Consider the following 17,122-nt stretch of genomic DNA (forward strand, 5'->3'; position numbering starts at 1 on the left):
GGGATAGGTAAGGGGGTTGGTGATGGAGGGGCTGGGAGTATGAGTTCCCCCGGAGGTGAGATGTCGGGAGGAAACAGAGGACCTCGAACTTGCACAGAGGCAAAAACAAACAAAAAAAACAAAACAAAACAAAAAAAACAGAAAAATGTAAAACAAGAAACCCAGTCACCCCGGTTGTCAAGAGTCCGAAGAATTGCAAAGGACCAGAACCTCCCTCTAGCCATGCTAAAGACCCTCTCCCCAAAGACAATCACAATAAAGGAATGTCATGTTGCAAAGAACGGAGCCCCTGATAATAATGATGATAACAATAGCAGAAACCTCCGAGGTTGTTAAGGATCCCGGGCCCCCACAGCAGGGGTAGGACACCCTCAACAGTCATGACAATAAAACAAGCCCATTGGGGGAAAAGGCCCTCCCGAGGTTTGGTTCAGAACCAAATAATAAAACCTCCAATAATAATCATCACAGTAAAAGGGTTTCACCTTGCAAAGTTGTGGGGGAGTCCCTATAATTGGGTTAAAGACCCCCCAAATAATAACAGAAATCCCTATTCAAAGGACCTGAGGCCCCGCCCTCGGCCCCCGCCCGTAAAGAACCCTGAGCTACTACTCAGACGAAGCCCCCCTCCCCGCCAATAATAATAATATAATGGCGCGGAAACTGTGGGCGGTGGTGGTGACATTTCCCACGACTCAGTGGCGCCCCCGGGCGGCTTCCACCCCCCCCTCCGGCCGGCGCGTCTACGCAGCCCCAAGTGCTGGCTGCGACCCTCGGATCCCAAGCATATCTGGCGGAGGAGCGGCGGCAGCCCGAGGCACGTGTTGTGTGTGCTCCGATTGCAAAAGAAAAAAAAATGCATTTCAAACTATTAACTTTTTTTAAAGTGTGCAATGCCGGGAGCGGGGGGTAGACAGGTGCAAGCGGGGGCAGGCGCCCCGCGCGCCCGCCTCCCGCAGCTCCCCCTCCCAAACTTCCCTTTGCATTGATCAGCACGTTACGTCAGTATTGATAAGTTTGCAAAAAGCCAAAGTCAAGTGCAATCGCGCGGCACACCGACCCCGGACTTGGGGGGGAGATGCAGCGAGCGCTCCGCGGGCCCGGGAGCCGGCGGCAGGCAGGGCAGCGGCGGCGCCGGCGCCTCTCGGAGAGGCTGCCTCCCCCCCACCCCTCCCCTCCCACCCCATCCCCGGCTGCCTCCCCCGGGCGGGCGCCGAGCTCCCCGCCCGGCGCGCTCCGCCCGCGCCCTCCGGGGGTCGGGGGGGCGCACGGCTCCCGGGCCCGTTGGCGGCGGCGGCGGCGGCGGCGCGGCGGCGGCGAGGGGCAGCGGGCGGCAGGAGGCCGGAGGGCGCCCGAGGGGCCCCGGGCCGCGGCGCTCAGGGCCCGGGCGGCCGGCGGCGGCCCCGGGGCTGGGGGGAGTCCAGCCCGGATATTGAGTGCAGCCATTGAGAAAAGCCAAACTCTTGTGTGTGCGCGTCTCGATAGCCCCCAAGATGGCCGCCAATGTGGGATCGATGTTTCAATATTGGAAGCGATTTGATCTACGGCGACTCCAGGTTAGTGCGGGCAGCGCCGGCCGCGCGGCCGTGGGGAGCCCCCGGGCGCGCCCTGGGCGCATTGGGGAGGTCCCCGGGCGGGCAGGCGGACGCCCTGGGGCGGCGGGCGGCGGCTGCCGGGGCTCGCCGGGGCTCGGCCGCCCGCTGCCCATCGATAGGTATTAGGAATTGATCTCGCCGCTGCTCTTTGTTCGGTTCAGTCATCGATTAGCTGCCGCGACCATGGAGAAGCGCTAGTGAGCCCTCGGTCGGCGGAGCGGCCGAGCGGCCGGGCGGCCGGGCGAGGCGCGGGGAAGGCAGGGGCTGCGGCCCCGGGCAGGGGGCTGCTGGCGGGACCCCCCGGCGGTCCCCCCGGAGCCGCACTTTGTGCGCCTCCCAACTTCGCGGCGCCCGGGGAGGCCGCGGAGCGCGCCGCTTGCCTGTCCGCACCCGGCTGGGGCTCCAGCGAGGGAGGGAGGGAGCTGGCGGGCAGGGAGGAGGAGGAGGAGAGGAGGAGGAGGAGAGAGGAGGAGGGAGCCGGGGTTGGCGAGGAGACTGCTCCGCGCCCCGCCGCCCGCCGGCACCTCAGCCGCCGCCGCCCGCTTGGCTGCGCAGCCCGGACGCGCCGCCACCCGGGGGCCGCCGCCGCCGCCAGAGCCACCGCCGCCGGACTGGCCGCCCGCGCCGGCAGACCTCTTCTCCTCGGGCCGGGGTCTTGGGGTTCGTCTTTGCTTCTTGCCTTTCCCCCCCTTCCATCCCCTTCCCAAGTCTAGACGCAGACGGGCGGTGGAGATGGGCCCGGGCGCTCGCAAGTTTGCGCTCCTGCCTCCAGGGCGGTGGAGAGCCGGGAGCGGCGCGGAGCAGGTGACTCCCAGCCCTCGGGCCCAAGGGAACTTTTAAATGAGAGATTTCCTCGCTTGTTCTGCCTCCTGCGTTTCTCCCCGCTGCTCCCCTCCTCTCCTCTCTCCCGTCTCTGCTTTTCTTCTGTTTCTCTCCTCTCTTCCCTGCTCTTTCTTTCTCCTTCCCTAGGGCGACTCTTCCAAACCCCATCACTTTCTCCCCATCCTCCCTTTATGGGAGTCTGTGTGCCTCCCCCAGATTTGGAGGTGTTCTCTGCGGACCCCCTAGGAGCCGGGGTTGGGAGGCGGAATCTCAGAGAACGCACCGTGGAGGCGCAGCTCCGGCCTCTGTTCTTTCCCGGGGTGCCCCAGACGCGCCTGGCAAGGCCCCCCCCCACCCCCCGCCAGCCTTGGAGTCTCGCAAAGTCTCAGCGGGTGCGGCGGGTATCAGGGGCGGGAAAATGGTGCGGATAACTGGGCGGTTAGAGCATCCTGCCTTGACCGTGACATTCGAGGAAGACGCGAGATCATCAGTCTGGAGATAAAAAGGGACCCACTTTTTTTTTTTTTTTTTTTAATCCGCCGGCAAATCTCGTTAAGTTTCTTCTGATAAGTGGTTCCAGCACCCGCCCTTTCTCCCCGTCCTGGCCGCTTCCCAGTCCCCGTCCTTCCAAACGCCCCACTCCTCGCTCTCCCCCTCCCCCAAAGCCATTGAGCTGGGGAGAAAATCGGGGCACTGAGGCATGCAGTTAATGACTGCCGAGTGCCTTGCAATTCCGGGTCCGCACTCGAGTTGGGGCTACAGTTTGGTGGCCAACTGAGACGGGCAGGGCTGCGAGCTGTGCCTGCCGGCTTAAATGATGCTAAAGTGGCCTTTCTGGAAGAGTGGGGGTTGTGGAGGCAGAGAGAGAGAGAGAGAGAGAGAATTGGGCAGCCACATTGGGCTTGGCACGAAGGCCAATGGTAATCGTATTCCCTGCTAATGTTTGTAAATGAGACCCGGGCACGGCTGGGGGACAGCGTCTTTATTTATGATTGATGTTCTGTAACATAAGGAATGACAAGAACGTGGCACACAAGAGGAGAGGAACCAGAAGGGCTGGCGAAAGCCCTTTGCAGGGTCCTATTGTTATTCTGGGCTGGAGAAAATTTCCGCGGCGAGATTTACAGCGCTGGTATTTGCTCCCGGTCGGCCGGAATGTCAGTTAACACAATTTTCATTAGATAACTCGTTTTCAATCCAGGGAGCTCGGGCTGCAGCCCGGGGAGAGGCAGGGGCTGGGTGCTGAGGGGTGGGTGCGGCTCCCGGGGGGCTGTCTGAGCTAGGGAGGTTGGAACCTCACTCTCTTCAATCTTCTACCCAAGGGGTCTTTTGTGGAACGGTTGAGGTCACCCAAATCTTGATTCCAGCTGGACGCCCATTGATCTGGGAACCCTTTGTTAGGGTTTTAGAAGATGCATAGATGGAAAGCAAATTTGAACTGGAAAGGATGAAGATAGGGGGTGGTGGAGGGGTTTGTTCAGGTGATGGGGAGATAGGACCCAGACCTCCCAGCCTACAGGGTGTATATGTGAAGGAGGAGGGGGGGTTGTTCGTTAAAACAATGGCTGGTGTGTCTGGCACACAGGAGAAGGCTCTCAGGGAAGGGGGATAAACTCATTTACATCGATATTAAGTGGAGGGGGTGTCCCTGTGGGAGTTTGCAAGGCAGCACACTTCTAGAAAGCAGAGAAATAAACGTGGCAGCCGTGGCCGCGTGCAAACATTTTGGCCCTCCATCTGCCGCGTTCCCCACCCCCAGCCTGAAATCTTCAGTTGGTCCCCTGGCCAACAGGCCCGCAGCCCCCCACCCCCACCCCACCCCATATCCTCACTGATGGCATTTTTGTTGGAAGTGGATTAGGAGCCTAAGCACTTTGGCTTGGGATCCTCTCTTGTACATAATGCCAGTGACTCCTACGACACACTTTTATTTTCATTTTTTCCCCCTCCCCTGCTTTCCTCTTATAGGGGAGATAGCCAGAAAGGAGAACTTCTGCCGGCTTGTTGTGAGATCCAGGTAGGAGAGGCAGGTCCCCGTGCCCAGCCCCAGGCAGCCGGAGAGCCGTGGTCCTGCGTCCCGAGGCTGAGCTGCCTGTGATGTGAGGAGGTGCGTGGCTTTCATTCCTGGCTGTTCAGGTTGAATGGTTTCTCGCAGCGTGGTTGCTGAGCATTAAAGTGGCCGAGGCAGCATAGGCGGCCCCGTGTCCCCAGGCCATACCACGTCGCTGCGCCATACCGATCCTGGCAAGAAAGGTGACCTTGGTCCAGCCCTCCGGAAACGTATATTTTTCAAAAATGGAAACGTTCCAGTTATTATTCCTTCCAGCGCCGTCTCTGTACACAGCAGGGCTGTTTTCCTAGGCTGGAAGTCAGTCAACAACCTTGCTGACTTTGGGCCGATGGTAAAGGTGATCTGACATGGGCCATCCTACTCCGGCACTCCTGAAACTGCCTCCCCCCATCTTTACTTCTTTTTTGCCTTTGCTGCTAGCAGCTCAGGAAACGAGAAGAAATAAAATTCCATCCAAAGATAATGCTAGGCATATTTCATTTGGTTATAAGATTGCTTTATGGTGAACATTACTAATGCAGTATTTTTTTATGGCTTTTCTGTGTATAATCGTCATAACCGGATTCATACCTTTATGATTTTCTTTTTCTGCTTAACTCTCTACTTTTTTTACGATGCTCTGGGTCCAGTCTCCCATGCTGTCTTCCCTGACTCCAAAGAGGGTTAATTGAGCTAACAATGAGCTGGGGGGCACCCAGTCCAAATGAGGGTCCCCGGTCCAAATGCCCATCTGTGTTTCTGGGGAGAAAGGAGCTTGGCCGATAGGATTACACAGTACTAATTTGGGAGGAAGGGGCAAATTCTGCTTCGGATGTCAGCAGTTGGGAGGAAGATCAACAGGATAAGCAAAGAGAGGCCAGACTTTTCCAAGGAGTTTGGAGAAACTTCCGGGAACACTCAATCTCCTGGCGCAGGAGAGCAAGATGGTGCTTGATGGAATATTTTCCCCTGCTCAAAGTTTAGAAAAGAGCAGGGATGTGATTAAAATATTATAACCTTATGATATTCTGAAGTGCATAAATTTTACATATCAGCCACAGAGAGTTTAGACATCCATTAGAGCCTCTGACAGCTTGACTTATCTAAATGTGCTATCATTTAACAATGTGTCAAAATTCCTCTTTCTATAGATGACAGCAGTAAATAAGCTATCAGCCCTGTTGGCGGAATCCTAACTTTGGAAACTTCACCATAATAGAATTGCTGCCGAGGTCCAATTGCAGCTGAGGTGGGGAGCATGAGCCTGCAGAGCTTGGCATGGCTCAGCCCCCTGAGAGGGGTTGGCATTAGGTGAGAATAAGACAAACCCTTGGACTCTCTTATAACTCCAGCCAGTGGATGACCCCATTCCCTCTGCCTCTCCAAGTCCATAGAACCCACACCCTGTGGCCCTTTTCTGCAGAAAGAGCTAGAAACAGGTGTTGAGAATTTATTTAAAGAACCCAGCAGCCTTTTCTGGGTATCCCAAAATTGTAGTTTCTCAACTTGACAAAGATTGCTTCTCAAAAACGGGCTCTGTCTTTGAATGCTAGAAGAAAAAACAAGCAACATCTCATCCCTCACTGGTTTTGCTGTTGGGGGGTCTTGAAATTTCTTTTATTAATACTTGAATTCACTGCAGAAAATGGAGAAACCACGGACCAGCTAAAAGAAGCAAGTAAGTGTCTCGTTGGGTTATTTCAGATGAGCACGGTGCTATTTTGACCAGAGGGAACAGCTTTTCTGATGGTGGTGGTGGTTTTTCTTTCTTTTACTTTTTTCCTTATTTTTTTTTTTTTTAACTCTCCTGTTAAAAAGAGGATTCTATCTTCGAACTTGACATTCTGTCGTGGTAACCTTTCTTCCGACAGATGGGATTTCAAACGTGAGCACCTTGGCTGGTGCTAAATATATGGTCCTGGATGATGGTAGACAAGGCTGCCCAGAAACTGTGGTTTTCTGTGCTGCTTCCGAAAGGGCTGAATTTTCGGTGGCTTCCTGGCTATCTAATTCAAAGGCCGGGCCTGGCAGAGGTGAAGCATTGGAAGGGGACTCAGATGGTGACCTGCCTTTGTTCCTGGCCTTGGGATTCAGGGTCCCATCTTCTGTTTGATATTTTTCCTCTGGGGGTGCTCGTTATTTATGATGGTGTCATATACTGGAGGGTGTCAGGGATGGTAGAGGTTGGCAGGGGGGAAGGACCCTAAGAACTGTATTCTGTGTGGCCTCTAGTGCTCCTGGGTGAATCATCCCACATCCCAAGTCTCCTGCTTCTTAACCCTTGAAGTCAGCTGGCTTTGCCCGGCTTTGCCCGGCTTTGCCCAGCTTTGCTGTACGAGTTATTGTAAAGGTGAAGGATGCTGACACCTTTGTGGGTCTCTTAAATGCATTATCTTCTTCTTTTTTGTTTTTCAAGATGGAGTCTCGCTCTGCCACCCAGGCTGGGGTGCAGTGGCACGATCTCGGCTCACTGCAACCTCCGCCTCCTGGGTTCGCGTGATTCCCAAGTAGTTGGAACTATAGGTGCACGCCACCACGCCTGGCTAATTTTTGTATTTTTAGTAGAGATGGGGTTTTGCAGTGTTGACCAGGCTGGTCTTGAACTCCTGACCTCAAATGATCCACCAGCCTCGGCCTCTTAAAGTGCTGGGATTATCAGTGTGATGACCTTGGGCCCCTCCCCTTCTTTCTCCATCATGGTCATGGTGGTGGGGCTATTGACCTTTTAAGCAATATTTTTGAAACAAAAAATTATGTCTAGGATGGAGTTACTTGGTTTCTAAGCCTCAAGGAGCCCTTCACCAAAATGGCTTGCAGTGTTTTGGAGGATGTAGACATTATATTCCTATCATGGCCCAGGCGAGGTGGCTCATGCCTATAATCCCAGCACTTTGGCAGGCTGAGGCGGGAGGATTGCTTGAGGCCAGGAGTTTGAGACCAGCCTGGGCAACATAGTGATACCCCTTCTCTACAAAAAATAAAAAAATTAGCTGGACATGGTGGCACCTGCCTGCAGTCGCAGATACTCAGGAGGCTGAGGTAGGAGGATTGCTTGAGCCCAGGAAGTGGAGGCTGCACTGAGCTATGATCATACCATTGCACTCCAGCTTGAGCAACTGAGCAAGACCCTGTTTAAAAAAGAAAAGGAAAAAAATATACTCCTATCATGTTTAGATTAAAATTCAAATTCCTTTCCCCTGACAGATCCCCCAGGATCTGCCCCATTCTCGCGATCTCTCTGGCTCCCTCTCCAACCACTGTCCCGCAGCGGCCTTCTCTTTGTCCCACAAACACATCAAGCACATCCCCACCTCAGGGCCTTTGCATGTATGCTTTCCTCTGCTTGTGACCCTTTTCCTCCCATCTCCCTGTGGTTGGCTCCTTCATCTCTTTCATTCTGAGCCCAAATGTCATGACCACTCAGCCTAAAGAAAACTAAAGAAGCTTCCACCACTGTTTCCCCACTGTAATATGCAGATGTGCTCCCATATTGCTAAGGACACCCCAGAGGGTTTTGACCATAGAAACCTCTCAGGGTATGGTCTCTCTCTACACATGCTAGGTTTACCATCAGATGGGGCCAACCTTTTTCTGTAGAGTTGGATAATAACACACTGGGCTTCATGGGCCATAAGCCTCTGCTCTGCCATTAGCATGAAACAGCCACAGACAATGAGAATGAATGGACGTGGCTGTGTTCCAATAAAACTATTTATACAAACAGGCAGGGGGCCGGTTTTGGCCTGAGAGCTGTAGTTTGCCTCCCCTGGGTCTACTGGTCTATGTCATGGCTGTCATATATAGGCTGTGGCATGGCTGAAATTTTAACTTTTCAGTTAAGAGTATTAAAGTGGATCAAACTCAGTTCCCAAAACTTGTTCTTGACCCTTTCCCTCCGGAGAGAAGCATGAAGAGTCAGGGCAGTGAGAGGCCCCTGCCTGGCTTCAAATCCTGGCTCCATCACCTACCAACTGTGTGACCTTGGATGAGTCACTTAACCTCTCCAAGCCTTACTTTCTTTATCTTTAAATGGGACTAATAATAGTCTCCGCCTTCTAGGTTGTTCAGGAAGATTAAACCACTTTGAACATGAAAGTGTTTAGCACAGTGTGGGGCACAGAGTTGCTGCCCTGTGAATCTGAGTGACTTCGTATTGTTATTGGTATTTTTAGAGTATGAGAGGAGAAAACCAAATAAACAGCAGCGGCTGGAACTTGCTGGCCTTGCAGGCTGTTTTAGAGATTTCTGAGCAAGTTTTCTCTTCTCTCTTACTCCATTGGGGGTTTACTATATTAGTATTGTACTAATATTATATGTAGGATCTTATATTTTGGGAGCTCTGACCACAGAAATTGTGTCTGGCCCATGGATGTGTCTGTCTAGATTAGTGTGATATTTAAAAACATTTTTGTGTAAGTTGTCAGCATTTAAAACACAAGAGATTTAGCTAAGAAATCTAGGTGACCAGTGTCGCCTGAAAATCAGGAATTCTGGCCACAGTGGGCAGGTCCAATGGAGAAGGGGAGTGGAGACGTGGGAGGCACATTTCCAGGCAGAGGGAACGCCCAGTGCCAGGGCCCTGTGCCAGGGGTCCTCAGTGGGTCAGGCCAGCTGTCGGGGTCCTGAGGAGGGTCTTCTCTGTAGCTCAAGGCCACAGGCCGCACCTTCCCAGTGCCTAGTTCCAGAAGAGGCTGCATTTCCAGAACAAATGAAAGGCTCCTGACCAACCCATGAAGATACCTGGTTAGTAGGGTTCAGAGCCTGCTGTCTCTGCTTCTTCCCAGGAGCCCACACCCCCAAAAGTGGGCCTGTGGCTGTCCCCCGAAACCCCTCCTGAGCGCACCCCAGCCTCTCAGTCTTCAGTTCAGCCCAGTGAAACAGCAGTTCCAGGATATGCATTTGTCATTAAAAAGAAAGAAAGAAATCAATCCTTGGGCCTCTTTGGCCTGAGCTGGTCGTCTGCCCAGAGACGCCGGGGGGCCCAACGGTGCTTAAGACTCTGAGCCGCCGTCGCTCAAGCTGGACGGGGTAAATGGCTCCCGGGGAACCATTATGGTCGATTGACTTGCCCAGCCGCCGGTGTGGACTGTGGGTGCTGCGGATCCGGAGACCACAGGGGTCACAGGGGCCACCAGTCCAGGGCAGATTTCCCTGAGTGGGGCCATCACTCCTAGGCCTTGCTGCTACAGATGCCTGTGAGTGTCTGTCATCTGCTACGAGTGGCTGTGGGTGCGGGTGTCCCAGGGGATGTGGTGTGAGCTGCAGAATCAAGCCCTACACCCTGCACCCCCAAAGACTACCTGGACTCTGGAGCCAGCAGGCCTGGGTTCAAATCCCAGCTCTGCCACTTACCAGCTGTGTGACCTTGGATGAGTCAGTTAACCTTTCTGAGCCTCACTTGTCTCATATATAAAATGGGGATAATAGTAGTAGCCACCTCCTTAAGAATTGTGAGGACTTTTATTATTATTTTTTTGAGACAGGGTCTCAGTCTGTCACCCAGGCTGGAGTGCAATGGTGCCATCCGGGCTCACTGCAGCCTCAACCTTCTAGGCTCAGGTGATCCTCCCATCTCAGCCTCCCAAGTAGCTGGGATTGTAGGTGCACCGCCACCATGCCTGGCTTTTTTTTTTTTTTTTTAATGTAGAAGTGGAGGTCTCACCATGCTACCCAGGCTAGTCTCGAACTCCTAAGCTCAAGTGGTTCTCCTAACTCAACCTCTCAAAGTGCTGGGATTACAGGTGTGAGCTACCGTGCCCAGCCTGTTTTGAGGATTAAGTGAGTTAATGCATACGAAGCACTGAGATCCATGCCCAGCACATTGAAACCTGATAGAATGTTAAAATGAATAATAATTGCTATTATCCTTCACTCTAGAACTGTGCATTCACCACTTGTGGTATAATTAATAATTATATATAAAAAACAAATACAATAACTAATAATTACATATTAAAGATGATATAGTAAGCAAGGAAGGCAAGATGCCAGCTCTCTCAGAGCCCACAGGCCACGGGACGAGTGGATGCACGTGCCATTTCACAGACGGGCAAGGGGAATAGATTCCGAGACAGCATATGGCAAAGGAATTGCCTGGGTCTGGACCTCAGGGGATGCTTCCTGGAAGAAGTGACCCTTCTGTTGCGATCTCAAGGACAAGGTTAGGGAAAAGCATCTCAGAAGAGAGAACAGCATTTGCGGAGACCCCGAGAAGGGTGGAAGAATTGTGCCTCCAAGGAACTGAAGAAAGCAGTATGGAGGGGGAAGATTCTGAGCAGGCTACTGGGTTTGTCCCATTCTCACTTTTGCCACCTGCCAATGAGGAGTAGGGATGGAGGCTATAATATGACACTGCATGGTGGCTGGGTGCGGTGGCTCATGCCTGTAATCCCAGCACTTTGGGAGGATGAGGCGGGCAGATCATTTGAGGTCAGGCGTTTGAGACCAGCCTGGCCAACATGGTGAAATCCCGTCCCTACTAAAAATACAAGAATTAGCCAGGCACAGTGGCTCACACCTGTAATCCCAGCACTCCGGGAGGTACCATTGCTACACTCATCTTCCAGATGAGAAGACTGTGCCTCTGAAAGGGGAAATAACTTGCCCAAGGACACATATCTAGGAAGAAAGAAGTAGAGCTGGGATTTGAATCCTAGTTGCCCTGTGCATACTCACGAGATAGAAATGGTAGTAGGAGAAAGGGCATTCCATGAGAATGCATCTTGCTCATCTTTGACTTCAGGGAGCGTGATAGGCCCCCGTGCTGCGCTGGAAATCCATCCCATAGCTGGCCCAGCCAGGGGCAGAGTGCAGCAGAAATTCTGGCACAGACTCGTACCTGGGACACATGGGACCCCTCTGCTAACTCCATGGTAGTCTAGGAGCTTCCGTCAACCAAACAACCTTCCTCCTGTCCTTCTGTTCTCTCTCTCCTTCACACTGGCTTCCTGCGGCAGGTGCAGGCATTGACCCTTACAAATCTCTTTGCCATATAACCCTGCCTTCAAGTGTGTTTCTTGTCCCACAGGAAAGAAGAAATGGGATTGGGACATCTGCATGAGGCTCTCAGGGTGTAGGAGACGCTCTGTTGAGGTCGCTGTCATGTCTTGGGGGAGGCCGGGGAGCTGTCACTCCCAGCACTGTCTCTTTCCTGGTTGCCTGTCCTTACTTGCCCTCAGGCTTTAGGATCCCCTCATCCTATCCCCCTCCCATCCCCTGTCATTCTCCCCCTCTTTATTCAAGCCCCTGTGGCCTCCTTGCTGTGCCTCAAACAAGCCAAGCATGTCCCAGCCTCAGGGTTTTGGCACTTACTGTTCCCTCTCTCTGAGACAATTTCCAAACACCTCCCTTCAGTTAGTTCGGTCCTTTGCTCGAATACCACCTCCTCAGAGAAGTCCTCCTTGACTTCTCTTTCCAAATCAGCTCCCCTCTCCTCACTCTGCCTCATCTGATGTGATAATATTTATTTGTGTATTTATTTGTTCGTTTGTTTACTGTCTGCCTCCCTTTCTGGGGAGGACAGGGACATAGTAAGTGCTCAATAAATATTTGATTGATGGGGTGGCTGAATCCACAGGAGGGATGAGGTAGGGGGCAGTTGCCCCTTGACTTCACCTTGAGGGGCAGTCTTGGGGGACCCTTGGCTGCTTCACCCCTCACTGGCTCTTGAAAGTTGCTGGGAATTGGGCACCGGCCTCAGGCCTGTGGCGAATGAGTGTTTGTTTACCTTTTTTTTTTTTTTTTTTTTATTATACTTTAGGGTTTTAGGGTACATGTGCACAATGTGCAGGTTTGTTACATATGTATCCATGTGCCATGTTGATTTCCTGCACCCATTAACTCGTCATTTAGCATTAGGTGTATCTCCTAATGCTGTCCCTCCCCCCTCCTCCCACCCCACAACAGTCCCCGGAGCGTGATGTTCCCCTTCCTGTGTCCATGAGTTCTCATTGTTCAATTCCCACCTATGAGTGAGAACATGCGGTGTTTGGTTTTTTGTCCTTGCGATAGTTTACTGAGAATGATGTTTTCCAGTTTCATCCATGTCCCTACAAAGGACACGAACTCATCATTTTTTATGGCTGCATAGTATTCCATGGTGTATATGTGCCACATTTTCTTAATCCAGTCTATCGTTGTTGGACATTTGGGTTGGTTCCAACTCTTTGCTATTGTGAATAGTGCCGCAATAAACATACGTGTGCATGTGTCTTTATAGCAGCATGATTTATAGTCCTTTGGGTATATACCCAGTAATGGGATGGCTGGGTCAAATGGTATTTCTAGTTCTAGATCCCTGAGGAATCGCCACACTGACTTCCACAATGGTTGAACTAGTTTACAGTCCCACCAACAGTGTAAAAGTGTTCCTATTTCTCCACATCCTCTCCAGCACCTGTTGTTTCCTGATTTTTTAATGATGGCCATTCTAACTGGTGTGAGATGGTATCTCACTGTGGTTTTGATTTGCATTTCTCTGATGGCCTACACCTTATACAAAAATTAATTCAAGATGGATTAAAGACTTATATGTTAGACCTAAAACCATTAAAATCCTACAAGAAAACCTAGGCAATACCATTCAGGACATAGGCGTGGGCAAGGACTTCATGTCTAAAACACCAAAAGCAATGGCAACAAAAGCCAAAATCGACAAATGGGATCTAATTAAACTAAAGAGCTTCTGCACAGCAAAAGAAACTATCATCAGAGTGAACAGGCAACCTACACAATGGGAGAAAATTTTTGCAACCTACTCATCTGACAAAGGGCTAATATCCAGAATCTACAATGAACTCAAACAAATTTACAAGAAAAAAACAAACAACCCCATCAAAAAGTGGGCAGAGGACATGAACAGACACTTCTCAAAAGAAGACATTTATGCAGTGTTTGTTTACCTTTAGCTCCGTCAGTCTCGCCTTAGGGTGACCTCAATTCCAACCTGGGAGGCAGCTCCCATCTAATTAGTATATCTATTTATTAATTGCTGGAAGGCTGTAGGCCATAAGCAATGATTTGGTGGCCTCAGCCATAGAGAGCTGAAAGCATCCCTACAGCCTATGAGATGGCTGTCATCCGGGACACAAGACAGCCAGTTAATGTCCTCGGACCTGGGTGACATTATTCTCCTGACACTGATTCCCAGGCCCACTGGATCAGCCCAGCAGACATGAGAAAGCGGCCTGGGTCTCTGGACAGTGATCCCAGGGTTGAGGGGCTTTCTTTCCCACCATGCACAGGGACCCCTCGTTTATAATCGGGGGGAGACCCATCTTTCCTTCTGTGACTGGGCCCCAGTTTTTCTGTCTAGAATGGAGCATCCCTGGTTTGTTGAGACAGGTCATTTATTCATTTGATGAGCATTATTCAGCCCCAGCTATGTGTCCCAAGCTGCCTGAGGTGTTGGGAGTGTAGCACAGAACAAAACAGACCAAGTCCTGCCCTCATAAAGCTTCTACTTCATAATCATTTGGAGGTAGAACTACTTTTCTTCAAAGATCGTGAGAAGTAGAAAGTGACAGCTCCATATAGACACTTGGCCTAGGGCTGGGCATGTTGTGAGCCTTTCCTAATGGTGATTATTATTAATTGCTACTTATTATCTTTACTAGCAATTGTTATTATTATCTTTCTTAAAATGGGAGGGCATTTCCTGTTGAATTTCAGTTGCCTTGGGAGCTGCACCTGCAATGATGGGAGCTGGGCTTGGAGCAGTCAGATTTTGCTTCAGACCCCGGTCTTGCCACTTCCTCACTGGGAGGCTTTCGGCAACTCCCCAGTTTTGTAAGCCTCAGCTTCCTCATCTGTAAAATGGGACTGAAACACAGCCCCTACCTCATAGAGACATTGAGAAGATTTGATTTGATGGAGAGCTCATAACACACGCTTGGGACACCATCATTCCCCAGTAAACAAGAGCGAGTAGTATTACCTTTATTATTATTGCCATCATAGTTGTTTGTCATTCACCTCCGGGCCCTCACTGGTCAGCTCAGTGGTGCCCAAATCTGGGTGGAGCCTAGAGATTTGTTTGCAGTATTAGCTGCTCAGGTATCAGATGAGAGAAGCTCACCTGAACTCCAGCCAGGCGCAGGAACCCCCACCACACCCCATAAGGACAGGAATCTAACCTGGGTCTTCCTCCCAGCCTGGCCCACCCGGAGCCAGCAGCCAGCAGCCAGGTGCACTGGCTCTTTGCAGAGAAGCTTGGGACAGGAGTCAGGCCTCCCTGCATGCCGCTTGGCAGGGCTTAGTAAGGCTGGGCCTGGCTTTGTGGGTCAGAAGACAGCTTGCGGAGAGACCAGTGCAGGCCTGGGATTTCTTTAACAAATGGCGTTTGCACTCTTACTGCAATGCCAGCCAGTGTTCACAGCCCTTTATATTGTCTTATTTTTAATTCCCACAGCAACTTTATGAAGGGAAAACTATGACCATTCCCATTTTACAGATGAGCAGAGTGAGGCACAGAAGGCTCAGTCCCTGGCTACATTGCCAGGAAGTGGCCCAGCCTGGACTTGAACCCAAGACCCAGGGCTGTTGGCCACCCATGTTCCTGCTCTGGCCTCACTAATGGCCAAAGGTGCCCCTCCCAGGACTGATGGCTGTCTCACACCACTGCTGAGGTTCCCCCATCTACAATCACTATGTCAGTATTTTTCTCTTTATGCTTTATTTTTATTTATTTATTTATTTTTTGAGACAGAGTCTAGCTCTGTCGCTCAGGCTGGAGTGCAGTGGCGCAATCTCAGCTTACTGCAACCTCCGCCTCCCAGGTTCAAGCAATTCTCCTCCCTCAGCCTCCCAAGTAGCTGGGATTACAAGCGTGTGCCACCACGCCTGGCTGATTTTTGTATTTTCAGTAGAGACGGGGTTTCACCATGTCGGCCAGGCTGGTCTTGAATTCATGACCTCATGTGATCTGACTGCCTTGGCCTCCCAAAGTGCTGGGATTGCAGGCATGAGCCACCACGCCCGGCCCCTTTCTGTTCTTTTTAAAAACCTCTGAAGATACCTTGTCACTGTCAACTCATGGAAATGGATTTGGGCCCCAAAACCTGAGAAGCATGGGTTGGGGGAAGGTGAGAGAAAGCTCCCCGTTCCCAGCGTGTCTCCCAGCCTGGAGAATGAGTGCCACCCGGCCATCCATCCCCGGCCCCCACTGGGTCCCGGAGCCGCGTGGCGCGCCCTGTCGTCCGGTCTGTGTTCCGCAAGATGGAATTCTCGGCCGGGGCTGATAATAAGCAGGTATTGATTGCTGCTGTGGTCATTATCAAGATTTATTTAGTCAATATGGCCTCCCCGGTCAACAAATCGTGTCGTTGATAAAGAAGGAAGGAGATAGACTTGTAGCCTTTATTAAAAAAGTTTTTTAGATTTTTTTTTTAAAGCCAAGTCCAGCCCTCCTTTCTGTGGCTGTACCAGCCACACTCTACAGTTCGCGTTTTTACCTTACAAGCTCTTTCTTTCCATGGCAGACCTTATACTCATTGCTCTGGCTCCAGGAAGCAAGGACTTGGGGCTGGGGCTAGGGCTGGAGAATGGTCCCTGACGTTTGTTCTTTCATCGAATCCTCCCAGCATCCCTTGGGGCAGGCTCTGGTGCCACCCTATTTTGCAGCTGAGGCTACTGAGGCCCAGGGAGGTTCATTTACTAGCCCAAGGTCACACAAGACTCGAACCCAGACAGTCCGGCCAGAGTCTTTGCTCTGAATCTGACATTCATCCATCAAATAGCAGATATTTCTTGAGCACGTGCTATAGGCCCCACACAATGCCAGGTGCTGAATGTGGAAGGGCAAGCTAAACAAATAAATGTGTAATGACAGAAATAGAAAGAATGGAGGAAAGAGTGCTGAAATCACATGGAAGGGCCACCTGTTTATTCAGGGTGATAATGGAGGCCCATACTGGGTAGGTCACATTTAGGCTGAGACCTGAACCATGAAGAGGAACTGTGCAGGCACACTTCAGGCAGGGGAGCTCACAGCTCCAGGAGGAGCCTGTGCAAAGGCCCTGAGGTGGGACTCAGCTTGGAACGTCCTGAAACCAAAGGGAGGCCAGTGAGGCTAGAGAGGGGAGAAGAGGGGAGGGAGAGAAGTCACAGGGGGAGGTGGTTATCGCTCACACAGGCCCTTTTAGACCACGGTAGTGGCTGGATTCCTTTGGATTCTATTATCATGGAAGTGGGAAGATACTGAGGGTCTAAAACGGGAGAAACGAGATCTAATTTATGTTTGGCTCCCACTGGGTTCAGCCTGATAGGAAACATTGAAGGAAGGGAGGGGACGTTTGGAAAATAGGCAAAGGAGAGCGTCTGTGATGAACTGGTTGTTATCTCTGCCCAGAGAGGAGTTCTTCGTGGTGGGAAGCCTTTGGGCTCACAAACGTTTCGAGGACTAGCACTCTACAGCATTGTGGGGGTGGAGAGATTGCCATGGGGACATGCCTGGTACCCCCAGCAAGGTGGAAGCTGTGCTTCCTTGGTAAGGGTATGGCTGGTTTTCTGTGTGAGTGGCCAGCTGGTGTGGATTTGTAGGCTTTTAGCGGCAGGCATGCAGTGGGCAAGGGGTGCCTTCTCCTCTCCTGGACATAGAGCTGGTGCAAGGAGGGTCATGGGGGGGCTTGGGTTATGTTCTGAGAAGAGCCCTTTGCCC

General features: G+C 51.7%; 1 protein-coding gene across 4 annotated transcripts in view; it reads left to right on the forward strand.

The window, feature by feature from the left end:
- Positions 1-1,333: 1,333 nt before the first annotated feature.
- CUX2 (cut like homeobox 2) overlaps positions 1,334-17,122 on the forward strand; it is a 328,903-nt gene continuing 313,114 nt past the window's right edge. For 3 of the 4 annotated variants that reach the window (XM_055238684.2, XM_063614395.1, XM_063614394.1), the window contains exon 1: positions 1,334-1,556. In XM_055238684.2, coding sequence (XP_055094659.1) covers positions 1,494-1,556 — 63 coding nt within the window. In that variant the 5' untranslated portion in view covers positions 1,334-1,493. Of the gene's footprint in view, positions 1,557-2,162; positions 2,256-17,122 lie in introns of those variants that run through there. The other variant, XM_055238688.1, reaches the window with a different exon arrangement.

This window comes from Symphalangus syndactylus, chromosome 13 (genome assembly GCF_028878055.3).
Source record: "Symphalangus syndactylus isolate Jambi chromosome 13, NHGRI_mSymSyn1-v2.1_pri, whole genome shotgun sequence".
Classification (NCBI taxonomy): Eukaryota; Metazoa; Chordata; class Mammalia; order Primates; family Hylobatidae; genus Symphalangus; species Symphalangus syndactylus.